This window comes from Phyllobates terribilis, unplaced genomic scaffold (genome assembly GCF_046119375.1).
Source record: "Phyllobates terribilis strain yellow unplaced genomic scaffold, ASM4611937v1 Scaffold_1__5_contigs__length_1240528914, whole genome shotgun sequence".
In the NCBI taxonomy this organism is placed as follows: Eukaryota; Metazoa; Chordata; class Amphibia; order Anura; family Dendrobatidae; genus Phyllobates; species Phyllobates terribilis.
In genome coordinates, this window is record NW_027362761.1 from 749,810,717 (window position 1) to 749,831,939 (window position 21,223).

Genomic DNA, 21,223 nt, shown 5'->3' on the forward strand with positions numbered 1-21,223 from the left:
AAAATCAAAGCAAAGTTCCCTATCTGCAGTGGTTAGCACCTACCACAACTAGTCCAAAGGACAACCAGTGAGCCGAGTCAAGGTCATCAGTGCTCAAGGCTCATTACTCATTCGACTAGTACAGGATATGCAAACATTGCTTCATAGCCAGTACTTCCTTTCATGGCAATGGTATTCTTTAACGGCAGAGACCTCTTTCAACAGGATAACGAGTTCTGTCACATTGCAAAAATTGAATGATTAGAAGAATATGACAAAGAGCTCCGGATATTAACTTGGCCAACATCTTAGAAAAACTTGATAAGGAGGCCCCACCTCACAACTTACAGGACTTAAAGGACCTGCTGCTAACGTCTTGGAAACCTTCTGCGTTCTCGTGATGAGTGTGCATGTTTACATAGGAGTCAGAAGACTTAGCTGTTGGTTGTCAGCCCCAAAGCTCGCCCCAGTCTATCACACGGGTTGGACCATCAGTTTCCTGGATGGTTACTCAATAATTGCAGAGGCAGACTGTCAGCGATTGAGGAGTCTACAGTAGTCCGTGGGATGGGGCATACAGGCAGGGGAACATTCCAATATGGTTGTCCCATGTCTCACGCCACCACACTATGGTCACCGGAAGCCACAATTTGGGTAGTCTCTGGCAGCGAGAGCACCGGGGGTGGCGAAGAGAACTCACCACACAGCTCCTCATCTGTGGATTTAGCCACAGCACAGGTGTGGTAGATGGTATTCATGCCAGTGTATGTTGTATTTTAACCCACAGTCTCTAACGGTCAAACAGGCCACGGTCACAAGGAGCTGTAAAAATGGTTATAACTGGGTTACAGGAGCCTGGAAGAGATGCGTCCATGTAGACTGCAGTCAGACCACGTCTCCAGATCACAGTTATTGTTATAGTAGCTTTAGGTAAATCACCTGATCTCAGCTATCTTTGATTTATTGTAGCCAATCTGCTGCAGAACATCTTTATCTGTGAGGTCAGTTTTAGTTCTTTAACAATTTAAGTTGCTCCATGATTTCACAGTTCCATTACCATTTTTTCTGTTGTGTAGGTAGCAAGGAAATTTCGGTATACCTAAGCAGATGTTGTCACAGTTCCCAGTCCACAAAGGACAATTGACAGTGGACAGTTTTTATAGGAAGCTAAGTAACATACAAGTATGTTTTTGAGTGTGGAAGAAATTTGGATAAGACACATGCAAAAATGAGGAGTTTGCAAAACTTCATGCAGATGTAATCCATGCTTGGATTTGACCCCAAAGCGCCAAGAAGAAGAGCCAACAACTCAGCCATTGTTTTGTTACTACACTGCTCAAAAAATAAAGGGAACACTTAAACAACACAATGTAACTCCCAAGCCAATCACACTTCTGTGAAATCTACCTGTCCAGTTATGAAGTAACACTGATTGTGAATCAATTTCTCCTGCTGTTGTGCAAATGGAACAGACAACGGGTAGAAATGATAGGATATTAGCAAGATACCCCCTATAAAGGAGTGGTTCTGCAGGTGGTGACCACAGACCATTTCTCTGTTCTCATCCTTTTTGGCTGTTGTTTTGGTCACTTTTTCATTTTGCCATTGCTCTCACCCCTAGAGGTACAGGAGCATGAGGCGGTGTCTACAGTACAACCCACAGAAGTTGCTCAGGTAGTACAGTTCATCCAGGATGGCACATCAGTGCGAGCTGTGGCAAGAAGGCTAGCTATGTCTGTCAGGACAGTGTCCAGAGCATGGAGCAGATACCAGGAGATGTGGAGGAAGCCATAGGAGGGCAACAACCCAGCAGCAGGACCGTTGCCTCCTCCTTTGTGCAAGGAGGAACAGGAGGAGCACTGCCAGAGCCCTGCAAAATGACCTCCAGCAGGCCACAAATGTGCATGTGTCTGCACAAACGGTTAGAAACCGACTCCATGAGGGTGGTATGAGGGCCTGACGTCCACAGATGGGGGTTGTGCTCACAGTCCAACACCGTGCAGGACGCTTGGCAATTGCCACAGAACACCAGGATTGGCAAAGTCACCACTGGCGGCCTGTGCTCTTCACAGATGAAAGCAGGTTCACACTGAGCACATGTGACAGAGGCTGGAGACGCCGTGGAGAGCGATCTGCTGCCTGCAACATCCTTCAGCATGACCGGTTTGGCAGTGGGTCAGTAATGGTGTGGGGTGGCATTTCTTTGGAGGCCGCACAGCCCTCCATGTGCTTGCCAGAGGTAGCCTGACTGCCATTAGGTACCGGGATGACATCCTCAGACTACTTGTGAGACCATATGCTGGTGCGGTTGGCCCTGGGTTCCTCCTAATGCTGGACAATGCCAGACCTCATGTGGCTGGAGTGTGTCAGCAGTTCCTGCAAGATGAAGGCATTGAGACTATGGACTGGCCCACCCGTTCCCCAGACCTGAATCCGATTGAGCACATCTGGGACATCATGTCTCGCTCCATCCACCAACGTCACATTGCACCACAGACTGTCCAGGAGTTGGCGGATGCTTTAGTCCAGGTCTGGGAGGAGATCCCACAGGAGACCATCCGCAACCTCATCAGGAGCATGCCCAGGCATTGTAGGGAGGTCATACAGGCACGTGGAGGCCACACACAATACTGATCCTTATTTTGACTTGTTTTAAGGACATTACATCAAAGTTGGATCAGCCTGTAGTGTGTTTTTCCACTTTAATTTTGGGGGTGACTCCAAATCTAGGCCCCCATTGGTTAATAAATTTGATTTCCATTGATGATTTTTGTGTGATTTTGTTGTCAGCACATTCAACTTTGTACAGAACAAAGTATTCAATGAGAATATTTCATTCATTCAGATCTAGGATGTGTTATTTGAGTGTTCCCTTTATTTTTTTGAGCAGTGTATATTAACATATTCAAAGAGCTCCATGCATTATTACATTTACACCTTTTTTGTCTATTTGTGGGTTTTTTTGACAGTTTTTCTGTAACACCTACCGTATTTTTCGGACTATAAGATGCACCGGACCATAAGACGCACCCCAAATTTTGGGGTGGAAAATAGAAAAAAAATATTTTTTATAAGATGGGGATCCATCTTATAGTCTGGATAGGTATGGTATGTTACCTGGGGGGCAGTGAAGCAAGGGTCACAAGATGCAGGGTCCCTCAGGAAGTCGGCGGCTGCAGCAGAAAAGGTCAGATGCTGTGGAGCCTGTGCCGGGCCGGGGCCTGTGTCTGGCTGAGGCCCTTAGCCCGGCCGGTTCCTGTGCGGAGGCCTCTGGCTGGGGCTGAGGCCGGTGGCCTCTGACTGGGGCTGTGGCTGAGGCCTCTGGCTGAGGCTGGGGCCAAGGGCGAGGCCGGGGCCTCTGGTTGGGGCCGAGGCGGGGGCCTCTGGCTGGGGCCGGGGCCTCTGGCTGGGGCCGGGGCCTCTGACTGGGGTTATGGCCGAGGCCTCTGGCTGGGGCTGGGGCCTCTGGCTGGGGCCAAGGGCGAGGCCGGGGCCTCTGGTTGGGGCCGCGGCCGTGCCCTCTGGCTGGGGTTGAGGCCGGGGGACTCTGGCTGGGGTCCAGGCCGAGGCCTCTTGCTGGGGCCCAGGCCGAGGCCTCTGGCTGGGGTCCAGGCCGAGGCCTCTTGCTGGGGCCCAGGGCGAGGCCTCTGGCTGGGGCTGAGGCCGAGGCCTCTGGCTGGGGCCGAGGCCTCTGGCTGGGGTTGGGGCCGGGGACTCCGGCTGGGGCCGAGGCTGGGGACTCTGACTGGGGCTGAGGCTGGGTCCGGGGTCTTGGGCTGGGGCCGGGGGATGTACCGGGCTGCGGTCAGTGCCGGGCTGTGAGCTGCAAAGCAGTGCGGCCTGTGCTGCTTTCCGGTGTGTGCGGCCATCGTCCTAGAGCTGTGATCTACAGGAAAATGGCCGCCGGAGCTACCGGTCCGCGCATGCGCCGGCTCGGGTGGCCATTTTCCTGTAGATCACAGCTCTAGGAAGATGGCCGCGCACACCAGAAACCTGCTCAGGCCGCACGCCGCTCACAGCCCAACACCGGCCCCAGTACCGGCCAGGCACAGGTGCCAGTCCCAGCTGCTCAGCTCTGCTGACGCCGCCCCCGCTACCACCATTGCCGCGTTCCTGGAGGGCTCTGCAATGCCACTTTACCACCACCGCAGGTAACGTTCGGACCATAAGACGCACCCCCTATTTTCCTTCCAAATATTGAGGGAAAAAATGGTCGCACAGCCCTCCATGTGCTCGCCAGAGGTAGCCTGACTGCCATTAGGTACCGAGATGAGATCCTCAGACCCCTTGTGAGACCATATGCTGGTTCGGTTGGCTCTGGGTTCCTCCTAATGCAGGACAATGCCAGACCTCATGTGGCTGGAGTGTGTCAGCAGTTCCTGCAAGATGAAGGTATTGAAGCTATGGACTGGTCCGCCCGTTCCCCAGACCTGAATCTGATTGAGCACATCTGGGACATCATGTCTCGCTCCATCCACCAACGTCACGTTGTACCACAGACTGTCCAGGAGTTGGCGGATGCTTTAGTCCAGGTCTGGGAGGAGATCCCACAGGAGACCATCCGCAACCTCATCAGGAGCATGCCCAGGCATTGTAGGGAGGTCATACAGGCACGTGGAGGCCACACACAATACTGAGCCTCATTTTGACTTGTTTTAAGAACATTACATCAAAGTTGGATCAGCCTGTAGTGTGTTTTTCCACTTTAATTTTGGGGGTGACTCCAAATCTAGGCCCCCATTGGTTAATAAATTTGATTTCCATTGATGATTTTGGTGTGATTTTGTTGTCAGCACATTCAACTTTGTACAGAACAAAGTATTCAATGAGAATATTTCATTCATTCAGAGCCAGGATGTGTTATTTGAGTGTTCCCTTTATTTTTTTGAGCAGTGTAGTTTTAAGGTTGAAAGTAGACTTAAGTCCATCGAGTTTACCTTGTAGCCTAACAGGTTGATCCAGAAGTAGGGAAAAACCCCAATAGGCAAACATTAATAGCTCCATATTAGTTGAAAATTCCTTCCCGACTCCACATAGTTCAATCACACTAGTTCCCTGGATCAACACCGCATCACAGAATCTAGTGCCCATAACTTGTAATATTATATTTATCAAGAAAGGCATCCAGTATCTGCTTGAATTTTAATAGTGAATCAACCATTACAACATCATGCGGCAGAGAGTCCCATAGTCCCACTGCTCTTACAGTGAAGAATCTGCATCTGTGATTGTGATTAAACCTTATTTACTCTAGACGTAGAGGATGCCCTCTTGTCACTGTCGCAGAAAAGATCATTAGAAAGAAGTCTGCACTGTCCCCTCACATATTTTTACATTGTTATGAGATCACCCCTAAGCCTTCGCTTTTCCAAGCTGAATAACACCAAGTTTAATAACCTATCTTGGTATTGCAGTCCACATATTCCCTTAACATTGGTTGCTCTTCTCTGCACTCACTCTAGTCCAGCTATATCCTTCTTATACACTGGAGCCCAAAATTGTTCACAGTATTCTAAGTGTGGCTGTGTTAGTGACTTGTATGGAGGCAAAACTATGTTCTCGTCATGAGCATCTATTCCTCTGTTAATGCATCCCATTATTTTATTTGCCTTGGCAGCAGCTGCTTGATACTAATCACTAAAGTTGAGTTGCCATCCACCCATACATCCAAGTCTTTTTCAGCGACAGTTTTACCTAGTGTTTTACAATTTAGTACATAAATATACACTTTCTTTCTTCTGCCCAAGTGCATAATCTCACATTTATCTACTTTAAATTGTAATTGCCATTTGTCAGCCCAAGCCTCCAGCTTACATAAATCCTCCTGTAATATTACATTGTACTCCTCGGTGTTGATTACCCTGCAGAGTTTAGTATCATCTGCAAATATTGTAATTCTGTATGCCCCCTACAAGGTCATAAATAAATATGTTAAAAAGAAAAGGGCCCAATATTGACCCCTGTGGTACCCCTATTGTTAACTGTGACCCAATCCAAGTGTGTTCCATTAATAACCACCCTTTGTTTCCTATCACCAAGCCACCAGTTAACCTACTTACACATATGTTCCCCTTTTCTCATTTTATATACCAATCTTTTTTGTGACACCGTATCAAATGCCTTTGAAAAGTCCATATAGACAACATCCACTGTGTTTCCCTTGTCCAGTCTGGAACTTACCTCATCATAGAAGCTGATCAGATTAGTTTGACAGGTCCAATCTCTCATAACTCAATATCAATGCTGGGTTATGAGTTTATTCTTATTGAGATACTCCAGGAGAGCAGAGACTCCAAAGACATACTGATAGGGAATGTAGATTGTGAGCCCCATTGGGGACAGTGCAGATAATGTCTGTAAAGCGCTGTGGAATTAATGGCGCTATATAACTGAGTAAAATAAATAAATAGCATCTCTTAGAAAACCCTCAAAGATTTTACCCACAGCCGACGTTAAACTGTACAGCCTTATAATTTCCAGGCTCAGATTTTGACTTTTTGAATATTGGCACCACATTTGATATGTGCCAGTCCTGTTGTACAGCAGACCCTGTTATTATGGAATCTGTGTATATTAAAAACAACGGTCTAGCACTGTCTAATTCCTGCAGTACTCAGGGGTGTATGCCGTCTGGGCCTGGGGATTTGTCTACTTTAGTCATTTTGAGGTGGTGGTGATTTTTTTTATTAATTCATAAATCACGTGTGCCATTTTGAAGAATTTGGTGCAAAAAAGTCAATGCATACCACAAGACAAAAAAAGGAAAAGTGACTTAAAAAAACCTGAAATGATAAAACAGCTCTACATATACAGTTATATGAAAAAGTTTGGGCACCCCTATTAATCTTAAGCTTAATGTTTTTGTAAAAATTGGTGTTTTTGCAACAGCTATTTCAGTTTGACATATGTAATAACTGTTGGACACAGTAATGTTTCTGCCTTGAAATGAGGTTTATTGTACTAACAGAAAATGTGCAAGCTGCATCCAAACAAAATTTGACAGGTGCATAAGTAAGGGCACCCTTATCATTTTCTTGTTTTAAATACTCCTACCTACTTTTTACTGACTTACTAAAGCACTTTTTTTGGTTTTGTAACCTCATTGAGCTTTGAACTTCATAGCCAGGTGTATGCAATCATGAGAAAAGCTACTTAAAGTGGCCACTTGCAAGTTGTTCTCCTGTTTGAATCTCCTCTGAAGAGTGGCATCATGGGCTCCTCAAAACATCTGTCAAATGATCTGAAAACAAAGATTATTCAACATAGTTGTTCAGGGGAAGGATACAAAAAGCTGTCTCAGAGATTTAACCTGTCAGTTTCCACTGTGAGGAACATAGTAAGGAAATGGAAGAACACAGGGACAGTTCTTGTTAAGGCCAGAAGTGGCAGGCCAAGAAAAACATCAGACACGCAGAGAAGAAGAATGGTGAGATCAGTCAAGGACAATCCTCAGACCACCTCCAGAGAGCTGCAGCATCAACTTGCTGCAGATGGTGTCACTGTGCATCGGTCAACTATACAACGCACTTTGCACAAGGAGAAGCTGTATGGGAGAGTAATGCGAAAGAAGCCGTTTCTGCAAGCACGTCACAAACAGAGTCAGCTGAGGTATGCAAAAGCACATTTGAAGAAGCCAATTTCTTTTTGGAAGAAGGTCCTGTGGACTGATGAAACCAAGATAGAGTTGTTTGGTCATACAAAAAGGCGTTATGCATGGCGGCAAAAAAACACAGCATTCCAAGAAAAACACTTGCTACCCACAGTAAAATTTGGTGGAGGTTCCATCATGCTTTGGGGCTGCGTGGCCAATGCCAGCACCGGGAATCTTGTTAAAGTTGAGGGACGCATGGATTCCACTCGGTATCAGCAGATTCTTGACAATAATGTTCAAGAATCAGTGACAAAGTTGAAGTTATGCAGGGGATGGATCTTTCAGCAAGACAATGATCCAAAACACCGCTCCAAATCTACTCAGGCATTCATGCAGTGGAACAATTACAATGTTCTGGAATGGCCATCCCAGTCCCCAGACCTGAATATCATTGAACATCTGTGGGATCATTTGAAGAGGGATGTCCATGCTCAGCGACCATCAAACTTAACTGAACTGGAATTGTTTTGTAAAGAGGAATGGTCAAAAATACCTTCATTCAGGATCCAGGAACTCATTAAAAGCTACAGGAAGCGACTAGAGGCTGTTATTTTTGCAAAAGGAGGATCTACTAAATATTGATGTCACTTTTCTGGTGAGGTGCCCATACTTATGCACCTGTCAAATTTTGTTTGAATGCAGATTGCACATTTTCTGTTAGTACAATAAACCTCATTTCAAGGCAGAAACATTACTGTGTCCAACAGTTATTACATATATCAAACTGAAATAGCTGTTGCAAAAACACCAATTTTTATAAAACATTAAGCTTAAGATTAATAGGGGTGCCCACAGGGCCGGCTCCAGGTTTTTCTGGGCCCCGGGCGAAAGAGTCTCAGTGGGCCCCTTTAACACATACCACGATTCATGATGCAGAGATACAGCGGAGAAATATATATATATATATATACAGTACAGACCAAAAGTTTGGACACACCTTCTCATTTAAAGATTTTTCTGTATTTTCATGACTATGAAAATTGTACATTCACACTGAAGGCATCAAAACTATGAATTAACACATGTGGAATTATATACTTAACAAAAAAGTGTGAAACAACTGAAAATATGTCTTATATTCTAGGTTATTCAAAGTAGCCACCTTTTGCTTTGATGACTGCTTTGCACACTCTTGGCATTCTCTTGATGAGCTTCAAGAGGTAGTCACCGGAAATGGTCTTCCAACAATCTTGAAGGAGTTCCCAGAGATGCTTAGCACTTGTTGGCCCTTTTGCCTTCACTCTGCGGTCCAGCTCACCCCAAACCATCTCGATTGGGTTCAGGTCTGGTGACTGTGGAGGCCAGGTCATTTGGCGTAGCACCCCATCACTCTCCCTCTTGGTCAAATAGCCCTTACACAGCCTGGAGGTGTGTTTGGGGTCATTGTCCTGTTGAAAAATAAATGATGGTCCAACTAAACGCAAACCGGATGGAATAGCATGCCGCTGCAAGATGCTGTGGTAGCCATGCTGCTTCAGTATGCCTTCAATTTTGAATAAATCCCCAACAGTGTCACCAGCAAAGCACCCCCACACCATCACACCTCCTCCTCCATGCTTCACGGTGGGAGCCAGGCATGTAGAGTCCATCCGTTCACCTTTTCTGCGTCGCACAAAGACACTGTGGTTGAACCAAAGATCTCAAATTTGGACTCATCAGACCAAAGCACAGATTTCCACTGGTCTAATGTCCATTCCTTGTGTTCTTTAGCCCAAACAAGTCTCTTCTGCTTGTTGTCTGTCCTTAGCAGTGGTTTCCTAGCAGCTATTTTACCATGAAGGCCTGCTGCACAAAGTCTCCTCTTAACAGTTGTTGAAGAGATGTGTCTGCCGCTAGAACTCTGTGTGGCATTGACCTGGTCACTAATCTGAGCTGCTGTTGACCTGCGATTTCTGAGGCTGGTGACTCAGATAAACTTATCCTGAGAAGCAGAGGTGACTCTTGGTCTTCCTTTCCTGGGGCGGTCCTCATGTGAGCCAGTTTCTTTGTAGCGCTTGATTGTTTTTGCAACTGCACTTGGGACACTTTCAAAGTTTTCTCAATTTTTCGGACTGACTGACCTTCATTTCTTAAAGTAATGATGGCCACTCGTTTTTCTTTACTTAGCTGCTTTTCTCTTGCCATAATACAAATTCTAACAGTCTATTCAGTAGGACTATCAGCTGTGTATACACCAGACTTCTGCACAACACAACTGATGGTCCCAACCCCATTTATAAGGCAAGAAATCCCACTTATTAAACCTGACAGGGCACACCTGTGAAGTGAAAACCATTTCCGGTGACTACCTCTTGAAGCTCATCAAGAGAATGCCAAGAGTGTGCAAAGCAGTCATCAAAGCAAAAGGTGGCTACTTTGAAGAACCTAGAATATAAGACATATTTTCAGTTGTTTCACACTTTTTTGTTCAGTATATAATTCCACATGTGTTAATTCATAGTTTTGATGCCTTCAATGTGAATGTACAATTTTCAAAGTCATGAAAATACAGAAAAACCTTTAAATGAAAAGGTGTGTCCAAACTTTTGGTCTGTTCTGTATATATATATATATATATATATATATATATATATAGTACAATGCAAAGATTTCACTTCTTACATTACATGAGTGATATCTATTGTAAATTCCACAATAGCTCAGAAACCGGTGAATCGCTCCACACAGAATACTGGCCCCCATATAAGGCTCCATACGGAATACTGGCCCCCATATAACGCTTCATATGGAATACTGGCCCCCATATAAGGCTCCATACGGAATACTGGCCCCCATATAAGGCTCCATACGGAATACTGGCCCCCATATAAGGCTCCATACGGAATACTGGCCCCCGTGTAAGGCCCCATACGGAATACTGGCCCCCATGTAAGGCTCCATACGGAATACTGGCCCCCATATAAGGCCCCATACGGAATACTGGCCTCCATATAAGGCTCTATACGGAATACTGGCCCCCCATATAAGGCTCCATACGGAATACTGGCCCCCATATTATGCCCCATACGGAATACTGGCCCCCATATAAGGCTCCATTCGGAATACTGGCCCCCATATAAGGCTCCATACGGAATACTGGCCCCCATATAAGGCTCCATACGGAATACTGGCCCCCATATAAGGCTCCATACGGAATACTGGCCTCCATATAAGGCTCCATACGGAATACTGGCCCCCATATAAGGCTCCATACGGAATACTGGCCCCCATATAACGCTCCATACAGGATACTGGTCCCCTTATAAAGCTCCATACAGGATACTGGCCCCCATATAACGCTCTATACAGGATACCGGTCCCCTTATAACGCTCCATACAGGATACCGGTCCCCTTATAACTCTCCATACAGGATACTGGCCCCCATGTAATGCTGCATGCAGGCTGTTACCCCCCACATAATGCCCCATACAGGCTGTCCCCCCCTTATAATGCTCCATGCAGGCTGTTACCCCCCACATAATGCCCCATACAGGCTCCCCCCTTTTAATGCTCCATGCAGGCTGTTACCCCCCACATAATGCCCCATACAGGCTGCCCCCCCTTATAATGCTCCATGCAGGCTGTTCCCCCCCACATAATGCACTATGCAGGCTGCCCCCCCTTTATAATGCCCCATGCAGGCTGTTCCCCACCTTATAATGCCCCATGCAGGATGTCCCCCCCCTCTTTATAATGCCCCATGCAGGATGCCCCCCCTCTTTATAATGCCCCATGCAGGATGTCCCCCCCTTATAATGCTCCATGCAGGCTGTTCCCCCCCACATAATGCCCTATACAGGCCCCCCCCTTTTAATGCTCCATGCAGGCTATTACCCCCCCACATAATGCCCCATACAGGCTGCCCCCCCTTATAATGCTCCATGCAGGCTGTTCCCCACCTTATAATGCCCCATGCAGGATGTCACCCCCCCTCTATATAATGCCCCATGCAGGATGTCCCCCCCCTCTTTATAATGCCCCATGCAGGATGCCCCCCCCTCTTTATAATGCCCCATGCAGGATGCCCCCCCCTTATAATGCTCCATGCAGGCTGTTCCCCCCCACATAATGCCCCATACAGGCCCCCCCCTTTTAATGCTCCATGCAGGCTGTTACCCCCCCACATAATGCCCCATACAGGCTGCCCCCCTTATAATGCTCCATGCAGGCTGTTCCCCACCTTATAATGCCCCATGCAGGATGTCACCTCCCCCCCTCTATATAATGCCCCATGCAGGATGTCCCCCCCCTCTTTATAATGCCCCATGCAGGATGCCCCCCCTCTCTTTATAATGCTCCATGGAGGATGCCACCCCCCCCCCCCCCATTCTCTTTATACTGCCCCATGCCTCCATACATAAAAAAAAAAAAATCAAATACTCACCTCCCTTCTCCTCACCTGCTACCTGCTTCCCCCCTGCTCGGGTCCGAACGCAAGCGTTGTCGGTGTCTTCCCGCTCAGCGCTCCCTGTGACGGCCAGGGGAGGGCGCGGTGTAAAGACGTCACCGCGCCCTCTGACCTGAGACGTCACAGGGAGCTCAGAGCAGGAAGACAGCGGATCTGCGGAGGCACGGGGAGAGGTAAGTATCCAGCTGCCAGGGCCCTGAGCAAGCGGCGGAGAAGGGCGGGCGCTGACACCGCTCTCCTCCGCCCATAGCCCAGCGCGGTGCGCGACCGCCAGTGGGCCCCTCTGCCTGCTCAGGGCCCCGGCATTTGCCCGGGTGCGCCGGGTGCTGACGCCGGCCCTGGGTGCCCAAACTTTTTCATATAACTGTATGAAATAGACCTATATTCCACAGCTTTTTAAGCTTGTCACATTGTCATGCTTTGTCGTGTGCTTTTTAGCTTCTATGGTTAAATCAGAAACATTTTTTCCAAGCTTATCTAGCAGTAGTAGATAAATCCTTGCAGAAATAGTTGCAGAAAGCTGCAAATGCTCCAGTATAACAATTTGAGTACGATTTTTAGACTGAAGTGTGTTATCTTAAGATACGCCAAATTCATAAAATATTTTGCAATACTTTGATAAATTTGGTGCAAGTAATAGCAGTATAACCACAAAAAATGTTACCATCAATAATGTCTATAATAATTGTTTCTTCCAAAATTGTTTGGTCCCATGTCTGCCTAGGTTTTGATTTTAAATACTTTTTTTAATGCAATATTATTTATGTAGTGCCATTAAAGGGAATCTGTCAGTAGGTTTTTACTGTGTAATCTGAGACCCTGCTGTGTAATGTGTCACTTATTAGGCTGTGTGTTGCTCTTTCAATAAAATTAGTGTTTTATCAGCTGAAGATTATCACTAGAGGACTAGGTGTCTCGTACCTCCTAGTCAGCTTCGCTGTATAACCCCGCCCCCACCACTGATTGGCAGCTTTCTATGTACATTGAACATTGATAGAAAGCAGCCAATAAGTGGTGTGGGTGAGGTTATAGAAGGCTAAGCATTCTGAGCACTGCTAGATCTGCAACAGATAAAACTGTGGTTGTATCAAAATTACAGCATGCAGACTAATAAGTGACATCTCTGGAATCAGGATCTCTGCCCCTATATCATGATGCTCTCAGATTATATTACAAAAACCTGCTGAAAGATTCCATTTAAATCCACATAATAATCACTGTCCCCATTGGGGCTCACAATCTGTATTCCTGATCAGTATGTCTTTGAAGTGTGGGAGGAAACGGAGAACCCGGAGGAAACCCACACAAACTCCTTGCAGATGAGATTTTAACACAGGACCCCAGCGCTGCACAAAAACAGTGCTAACCACTCAGCAACCGTGCTGCTCTTAATTAGCGTGCCCCATTATGATTCTCTTTTTAGAATGTTCATCTGATGTGTTCACTGGCTTTGTGAAAATCCTTTTTAGTGCTTTGATTTTTTTTGTTGCATGCATTGTAGGAAGAATCCTTTTGCTGCCTTTCTACTAGAGAACTCCAGAGTGCTTTGCTGAACATTTGGATCCACCATCGCTGGATACATCATAAATTTGATTATTCCAACTGAGGAAAAAAAAGGAAATTTGCATGAGATGAAAGAAATGTATTATTTCATTATTAGACTGCTCATTTTAAAGTAAAGATAAGATATATTTGGAGAAATTTATAAGTTCACGGTGCAGGTGTTCTGATGTAAAAGTCACTAGATTTTGTGGAGGATGTTTTGGCACATTTGATGACTTTTTAACCTTATAACTCTCTGAAAAGTGAGCTTAGCAAAAGGGCTGATGACTAACCATCTTCTGACAACTTTTACAATATATGTGTGTGTATGTGTACAGTACAGACCAAAAGTTTGGACACACCTTCTCAGTTAAAGATTTTTCTGTATTTTCATGACTATGAAAATTGTACATTCACACTGAAGGCATCAAAACTATGAATTAACACATGTGGAATTATATACTTAACAAAAAAGTGTGAAACAACTGAAAATATGTCTTATATTCTAGGCTCTTCAAAGTAGCCACCTTTTGCTTTGATGACTGTTTTGCACACTCTTGGCATTCTCTTGATGAGCTTCAAGAGGTAGTCACCGGAAATGGTCTTCCAACAATCTTGAAGGAGTTCCCAGAGATGCTTAGCACTTGTTGGCCCTTTTGCCTTCACTCTGCGGTCCAGCTCACCCCAAACCATCTCGATTGGGTTCAGGTCTGGTGACTGTGGAGGCCAGGTCATCTGGCGTAGCACCCCATCACTCTCCTTCTTGGTCAAATAGCCCTTACACAGCCTGGAGGTGTGTTTGGGGTCATTGTCCTGTTGAAAAATAAATGATGGTCCAACTAAACGCAAACCGGATGGAATAGCATGCCGCTGCAAGATGCTGTGGTAGCCATGCTGGTTCAGTATGCCTTCAATTTTGAATAAATCCCCAACAGTGTCACCAGCAAAGCACCCCCACACAATCACACCTCCTCCTCCATGCTTCACGGTGGGAACCAGGCATGTAGAGTCCATCCATTCACCTTTTCTGCGTCGCACAAAGACACAGTGGTTGGAACCAAAGATCTCAAATTTGGACTCATCAGACCAAAGCACAGATTTCCACTGGTCTAATGTCCATTCCTTGTGTTCTTTAGCCTAAACAAGTCTCTTCTGCTTGTTGCCTGTCCTTAGCAGTGGTTTCCTAGCAGCTATTTTACCATGAAGGCCTGCTGCACAAAGTCTCCTCTTAACAGTTGTTGAAAAGATGTGTCTGCTGCTAGAACTCTGTGTGGCATTGACCTGGTCTCTAATCTGAGCTGCTGTTAACCTGCGATTTCTGAGGCTGGTGACTCGGATAAACTTATCCTCAGAAGCAGAGGTGACTCTTGGTCTTCCTTTCCTGGGGCGGTCCTCATGTGAGCCAGTTTCTTTGTAGCGCTTGATGGTTTTTGCAACTGCACTTGGGGACACTTTCAAAGTTTGCCCAATTTTTCGGACTGACTGACCTTCATTTCTTAAAGTAATGATGGCCACTCGTTTTTCTTTACTTAGCTGCTTTTTTCTTGCCATAATACAAATTCTAACAGTCTATTCAGTAGGACTATCAGCTGTGTACAAAGCAGTCATCAAAGCAAAAGGTGGCTACTTTGAAGAACCTAGAATATAAGACATATTTTCAGTTGTTTCACACTTTTTTGTTAAGTACATAATTCCACATGTGTTAATTCATAGTTTTGATGCCTTCAGTGTGAATGTATAATTTTCAAAGTCATGAAAATACAGAAAAATCTTTAAATGAGAAGGTATGTCCAAACTGTGTGTATACACTGTGTTCCAAATTATTATGCAAATAATATTTTCTCAGATTTTCCAAAATTACCTGAATTGCAGTCATTGTAATTTTCCAGTCAAATAACTATTAGAGTACAATTGAAAGGTTTTTGTACAAACTGCCTATGATAACAGTATATTTTTAAAAAATTAAAAAACTCAAACTGCACTCAAAATGCATGTTCCAAATTATTATGCACAGCAGAGTTTTCAACCTTTTCATTTTAATAAAGATCAAAAAAATGGTAATTTTTGAAATTATAAGCATTAGCAGGTTATTACAAACTGAAATCAAACAGTTTTCAACTCAAAACTTTATTCTAGGTGATGTTACATTTGCACATAGGACCGCTTCTTCGAAAGGAGCTTCTGAACTCTCCCGTCCATTGAATTTGTCAGGTTTTGGATGGTTTCTGCTTCAATTGTTTTGCATGAGGACAGAATACCCTCCCAGAGCTGTTGCTTAGATGTGAACTGCCTCCTGCCATCATAGACACTCCTTTTGATGATGCTCCAGAGGTTCTCAATGGGGTTGAGGTCAGGGGAGCATGGGTGCCACACCATAAGTTTGTCCCCTTTTATGCCCATAGCAGCCAGAGATGCAGATGTGTTATGTGCAGCATGAGACGGGGCATTATCATGCATGAAAATGATCTTCCTGCGGAATGCACTGTTCTTCTTCTTGAACCATGGAAGGAAGTGCTGTTTGAGAAACTCAACATACATTATGGAGTTCATCTTTACCCCTTCAGGGATCCTAAAAGGGACGATAATCTCTCTCCCCATGATTCCAGCCCAAAACATTACTCCACCTCCTCCTTGTTAGCCCCGTAGCCGTGTTTGCATGGGGTGTCCATCAACCAACCATCCTCCACTCCATCCATCTGGACCATCGAGATCATTTCATGCATGATAATGCCCCGTCTCATGCTGCACATAACACATCTGCATCTCTGGCTGTTGTTTCACACTTTTTTGTTAAGTACATAATTCCACATGTGTTAGTTCATAGTTTTGATGTCTTCAGTGTGAATGTACAATTTTCAAAGTCATGAAAATACAGAAAAATCTTTAAAATGAGAAGGTGTGTCCAAACTTTTGGTCTGTACTGTACGCCAGCCCACTAGTATTTTTCTTGTATTATTCTGTAAGAATAGTATGTAAGGAGATTCTCTTTTAATAAATATTTTCTTTCTGATTTATTATTATATTAATGCTTGGAATGAATACACCTTGAATATTGATTGCTGTTAGAAACCTGCCAAATTATGATGAAATAGGGAGGGGCGCTCGTCTCCAATTACTAACAACAGGACGTTTCATAAGAGTTTACATTTTAACCTGACTGCGAGTGCCTTCTATATATTGAGAAAGAGAGAGAGAAATCATCTAAAATGAATTATAAATATATGTTCATAGAAATACATCAAGTCCATTAGATACATCCTTAATTCTACACATCCTGCTGCACTTTATGATGTTAGACAGATACAAACTTCTATATCCTGTGAACTTCCTACAAAGCCTGATAACCTCTGTGGGCTTTCCTAAACCCTGCCAGTCTCAGCCATGGTTTATGAGGAAGGAAGAGAGCTGGGTGACTGACGTAGAGTTGGCTGAGACTGCTGGAGACAGCGTGGATAAACAAAGTGCAACAGGATCCGTTCTCTATACTTATAGCTGTCTGTGAGCTGGAGTGGAAGAGTGCAGCGAGTCTGGACAACATGTACTTTGACTTTTCCACTGAAGAGCTGACACTCTAGTCGTGTCTCAAAGCTTAAAGAGGCTGAAAAACGTATCACTTCTTGATTTCAAGACCAGTGCTACCCCTAGAAGTTTTGCTCAGCTTCCCCTGATAAGAAAAATCCAACTGTTGAAGTTTGCACCCAGGACCTACAAAAGTCTGACTTTGGTAGAAGCAAAGAAACTTGAGATTGATCTCTGGTACTAGCGCGGATCTACAAAAACGCTTCATGGGATATATACACAACCTTTCATTATTGCTTGTTTAATCTTGCTTTGAAACTGTCTTAGGATATAACCACTGATGTATGCGTACGGAGACTACAGAACAGGCTGCAAGCTCGACAGTATTCCACTGTGATCTTTGTCTGATCGATCACCTCAAAATAGCCCAAAACTCAACTACTGGACTTCAAAGCCAGCACCTCTTATATCTCACCTGTATAAGAACACAAAAATGCAGGTGCCACCAAGAAGTGGTTCTCCCCAGAGAAGTGCCATTCACATATCTCCTCATGGGTCCCCCAGGAGTTCTCCCCGGAGTTCGCCTCTCAGCTCTCCACGTAATTCGCCACGTAATTCACCGCTTCTTCTCCGCAAACTTCTCATGAGCCGGAATAATCGAATGCAGAGAAGATTTACCGTTGCACATGCACCCTGGTAAATACGCTGTCCATATAGACTTAAGCAAGCTTTTCACTGTTACAAAGGGTATTTGTCCTATGATTGACCTCACACTTCCCATGTGATTGCAGGGCATTATCACTGGAAAGGGTTGGGTGTTTTTAGTAAGAGTGCGTTTGGTTGAGTAATGATAAGCACAGTGACAGTTACTGGCCGAATCTGCTAAAACTGCTGAGAACATTACATCTGATGTACTGTAATGTGTTTGATGACCCTATATTACTTCTAGAAACCAATGCTCATGTTCCCAGTCCCAGTTTAGGCAGCTTCATCATCAGAGTTGGGAAAGGTGTAATTGCGGGTTACAGTAGACACCTAGGTTATGTATTATAGTTTATATTATCTTGTGAAATGTACGGCCGCTATTGTTATTTTATACCTAATTTATTACTCTATTTATCTACATCTTATTTCCGTCATATACTTTGGAGTAGACGTGCCGTGTTCAAATGTTTAGCAACTCAAAGTCATACATGGTTTAGTACAGCAATATTGGGTGTTACTTAATATAGAAAAACTTGCTCGTGCTGGGAATATCTTGTGGAAACTAGGCTTATCCATGCACTAAATATAACCTAGGAGGGTTTTCTGTGATCACAATATTAATGGCCTATTCTTAGGGTAAGCCATCAAGATCAGACCATAAAGGTCCAACTCTCTGGGACCCTACTTACTATCTGTGTTGAGGGGCAAAGGCAAGGGTGCGAGCACTGCAGCCTCTCTAATGTTTGCACCTGCACACTGTCTACTTAAGGGCTCGTTCACACAACCATATTTTCGGTCTGAGTGCTGTCCGTAAAAAAATGTACTACACACGGACAGCACACGACCAATGACATTCAATGGTGCAGTGCAGAAGAGCGATTTTTTTCTCCACTGACTGTTTTTTCTGTGCATCCGATGAAACTCCCCCATTCAAGTCTATGCAAAAAAAATCAGATGTCATACAAAGCCATATTATAGCATCTGTTTTTTACGGATAAATTGCAATTCTGTAACAGAAAACTGTAAATGTTCTTGTAAATTATTAATATCTGCTGTAAAAAATTGCAGACGGGTGACAAAAAAGAAAAACATTGTCCGAATTTTCTGGATGAAACTAACTATTTTTTATATGGTTGGTGAACCTGGCCTAACAATGACTCTGCTAGACATCCCAGAAATCTTCTTGAAATACAGGCATTGGATATTTGTATTAGTTTAGGGCAGGGTAAATTCTCTTTATGATTATCTGTAGCCACTATTTATGTAATTTAACTATGGGTTTGACCTGAGCAATGGTAATTGTTGTTTCATGAAGAAGCTACCACCTGGACAAGGACAAGAAACCATCTATAATTACACTGTAGACCATAGAAATGATTCCATTATTAATACAATTTACAGAAAATGAAGTATTTCTCCAAGAAAATTATTGAAATTGTATATCTTTTGTTATATACATGTTTATTTCCTGTATGTGTATTGGAGCAACACGAAAAAAGGCAAATTGGACATAATTTCACACTAAACCCCAGAAATGGGCCGAACAAAATTGTTGGCACCCTCAACTTAATATTTGGTTGCACACCCTTTGGAATAAATAACTGCAATCAATTGCTTCCTATAACCATCAACAAGCTTCTTACACCTCTGAACTGGAATGTTGGACCACTCTTCTTTTGTAAACTGCTCCAGGTCTCTCATATTTGAAGGGTGCCTTCTCCCAACATCAATTTTAAGATCCACAGGTGTTCAATGGGATTTAGATCCGGACCCACTGCTGGCCAATTCAGAACTCTCCAGCGCTTTGTTTCCATACATTTTGGGTGCTTCTTAAAGTATGTTTGGGGTGACATATGCTATACATATGAATACATAAGTAAAGCACAAGATAAAGCCCCTCCCCAAAGGCCGCCCCGAGGCACGAGCATATCATAATCTCAGGAATGAAAATAAAGATTATCATAGATTATAAAAGAACCACAGGACGGATTTCATCAACCAAGGTATCATTTTACTCAGTGTAAAGGCGCCCACCTGACAGTGTGTATGGTTTACTAAGCACAAACCTGCTGACAGGTGATCTTTAAAACTGTCTCCTCTCCTTATTGTATGGACAGCATGAGAGCAGGGGACTGGCTTGGTAGAACCAATGTGTATCGAAAGGTTCCCACTTCTGTATGCACATGTGTTGAAGATGTATCAAAGGAAGTGCAATAGCTCCTCATGGCAACCAATCACATTGCACTTCTCAGGCATAAACTGACTGAGAAAGCAGCAAGCTATTTAGTTATCATGAGTTATCTCCACATTTCCCTTGGAATAGTTTTGACAGCCTCCACCCAAATGTTTTATTGTATTTGTTTTATTGCATGGAGGCGCAGTATCTAAACAAGGGGGAAAGTCTCACACTTAACACTAGTGATGTTCTCCATTATGGATGGTGTTAGAAATGATTATACAAGAAGTCGCATAGAACTGAGCTATTTACAGTAAACTCGAACACTTTCTGGGAAAGCATGAATCCCAGCACACCGTTCCCTCAAGTCATGGCTGCAGAACTGGTTTTGTACCATAACACCTCAATAACTTCAACTGATGTGGTTGTTATGGGATCTCCCAGAGGGGACAACACATCATCAGGCATTTGTTGCTGAGAGAAGGGAGAAAATTTGGGAAAGATTGATTCTATTTATAGTTTCATAGTTTTTAAGGCTGAAGGCAACCTGATATATTAAATTACGTCATCTTTCCTTTTTTATTTTCTCCTAAAAATGTAATTGTAATTTGATGAGAATTTGCAACGGAATGTGTGTGTCTGCCTCTACCTCCTCCTCCATAGAATCTTATAAGCACCAACTGTCATCTCCTATCTTGATAATTGGAACATCTAAATTCACTGAATACAGATTTTGGCTGTGAATTGAGAATTTTGAGAATGAATGATCAGTCCAGTAGGAAAAAGAAGGAGATTTATCTGCTATATTGCAAAGTTTTTTTTATTTTCGCGCATACTATTGCTTCATGATAAAAAAAAAATTAACTCTAAACCTTATGTTATCTGCTAATTCCCAACATGTATGTAACATCAGTGACAATGTGGTCAGTAAACCGTGAATTTTATTATTCCGTATTACATTCACTGAATCACATCTAGCATGAGCGTAATAGAACAACGAGCTCGCCTGTCAGGTTTCTTCTGCCAAATGGCTTCATATCTCTGTTGACAAATTGCGGTGCTGTCGTTTGTTGCTGCCTGGTGTTAGGAAAGGTTTCTAGCTTACGTTGCAATTCTTAGGCAAACAAAGGGTTTCCCTAACAGAGGCCTGCCAGCTGAGATATATAGCTCACCTCCCTGTTTACTTAGGTATTACTGCTCAGGCATCGCTGATAGCTCAGTAAACACAGGGAATATGAAATACAAGTCAACTTTCTAATGCCA

General features: G+C 44.1%; 1 protein-coding gene across 2 annotated transcripts in view; it reads left to right on the top strand.

Moving 5' to 3' along the window:
* PDE4C (phosphodiesterase 4C) overlaps window positions 1–21,223 on the top strand; it is a 1,152,428-nt gene that overhangs the window by 744,711 nt on the left and 386,494 nt on the right. Inside the window, exon 1 of one of the 2 annotated variants that reach the window (XM_073636873.1) lies at window positions 16,716–17,775. The exons of the other annotated variant lie outside the window; for it this stretch is intronic. Coding sequence (XP_073492974.1) covers window positions 17,573–17,775 — 203 coding nt within the window. The 5' untranslated portion in view covers window positions 16,716–17,572. Of the gene's footprint in view, window positions 1–16,715; window positions 17,776–21,223 lie in introns of those variants that run through there. 2 annotated transcript variants of the gene reach the window in all.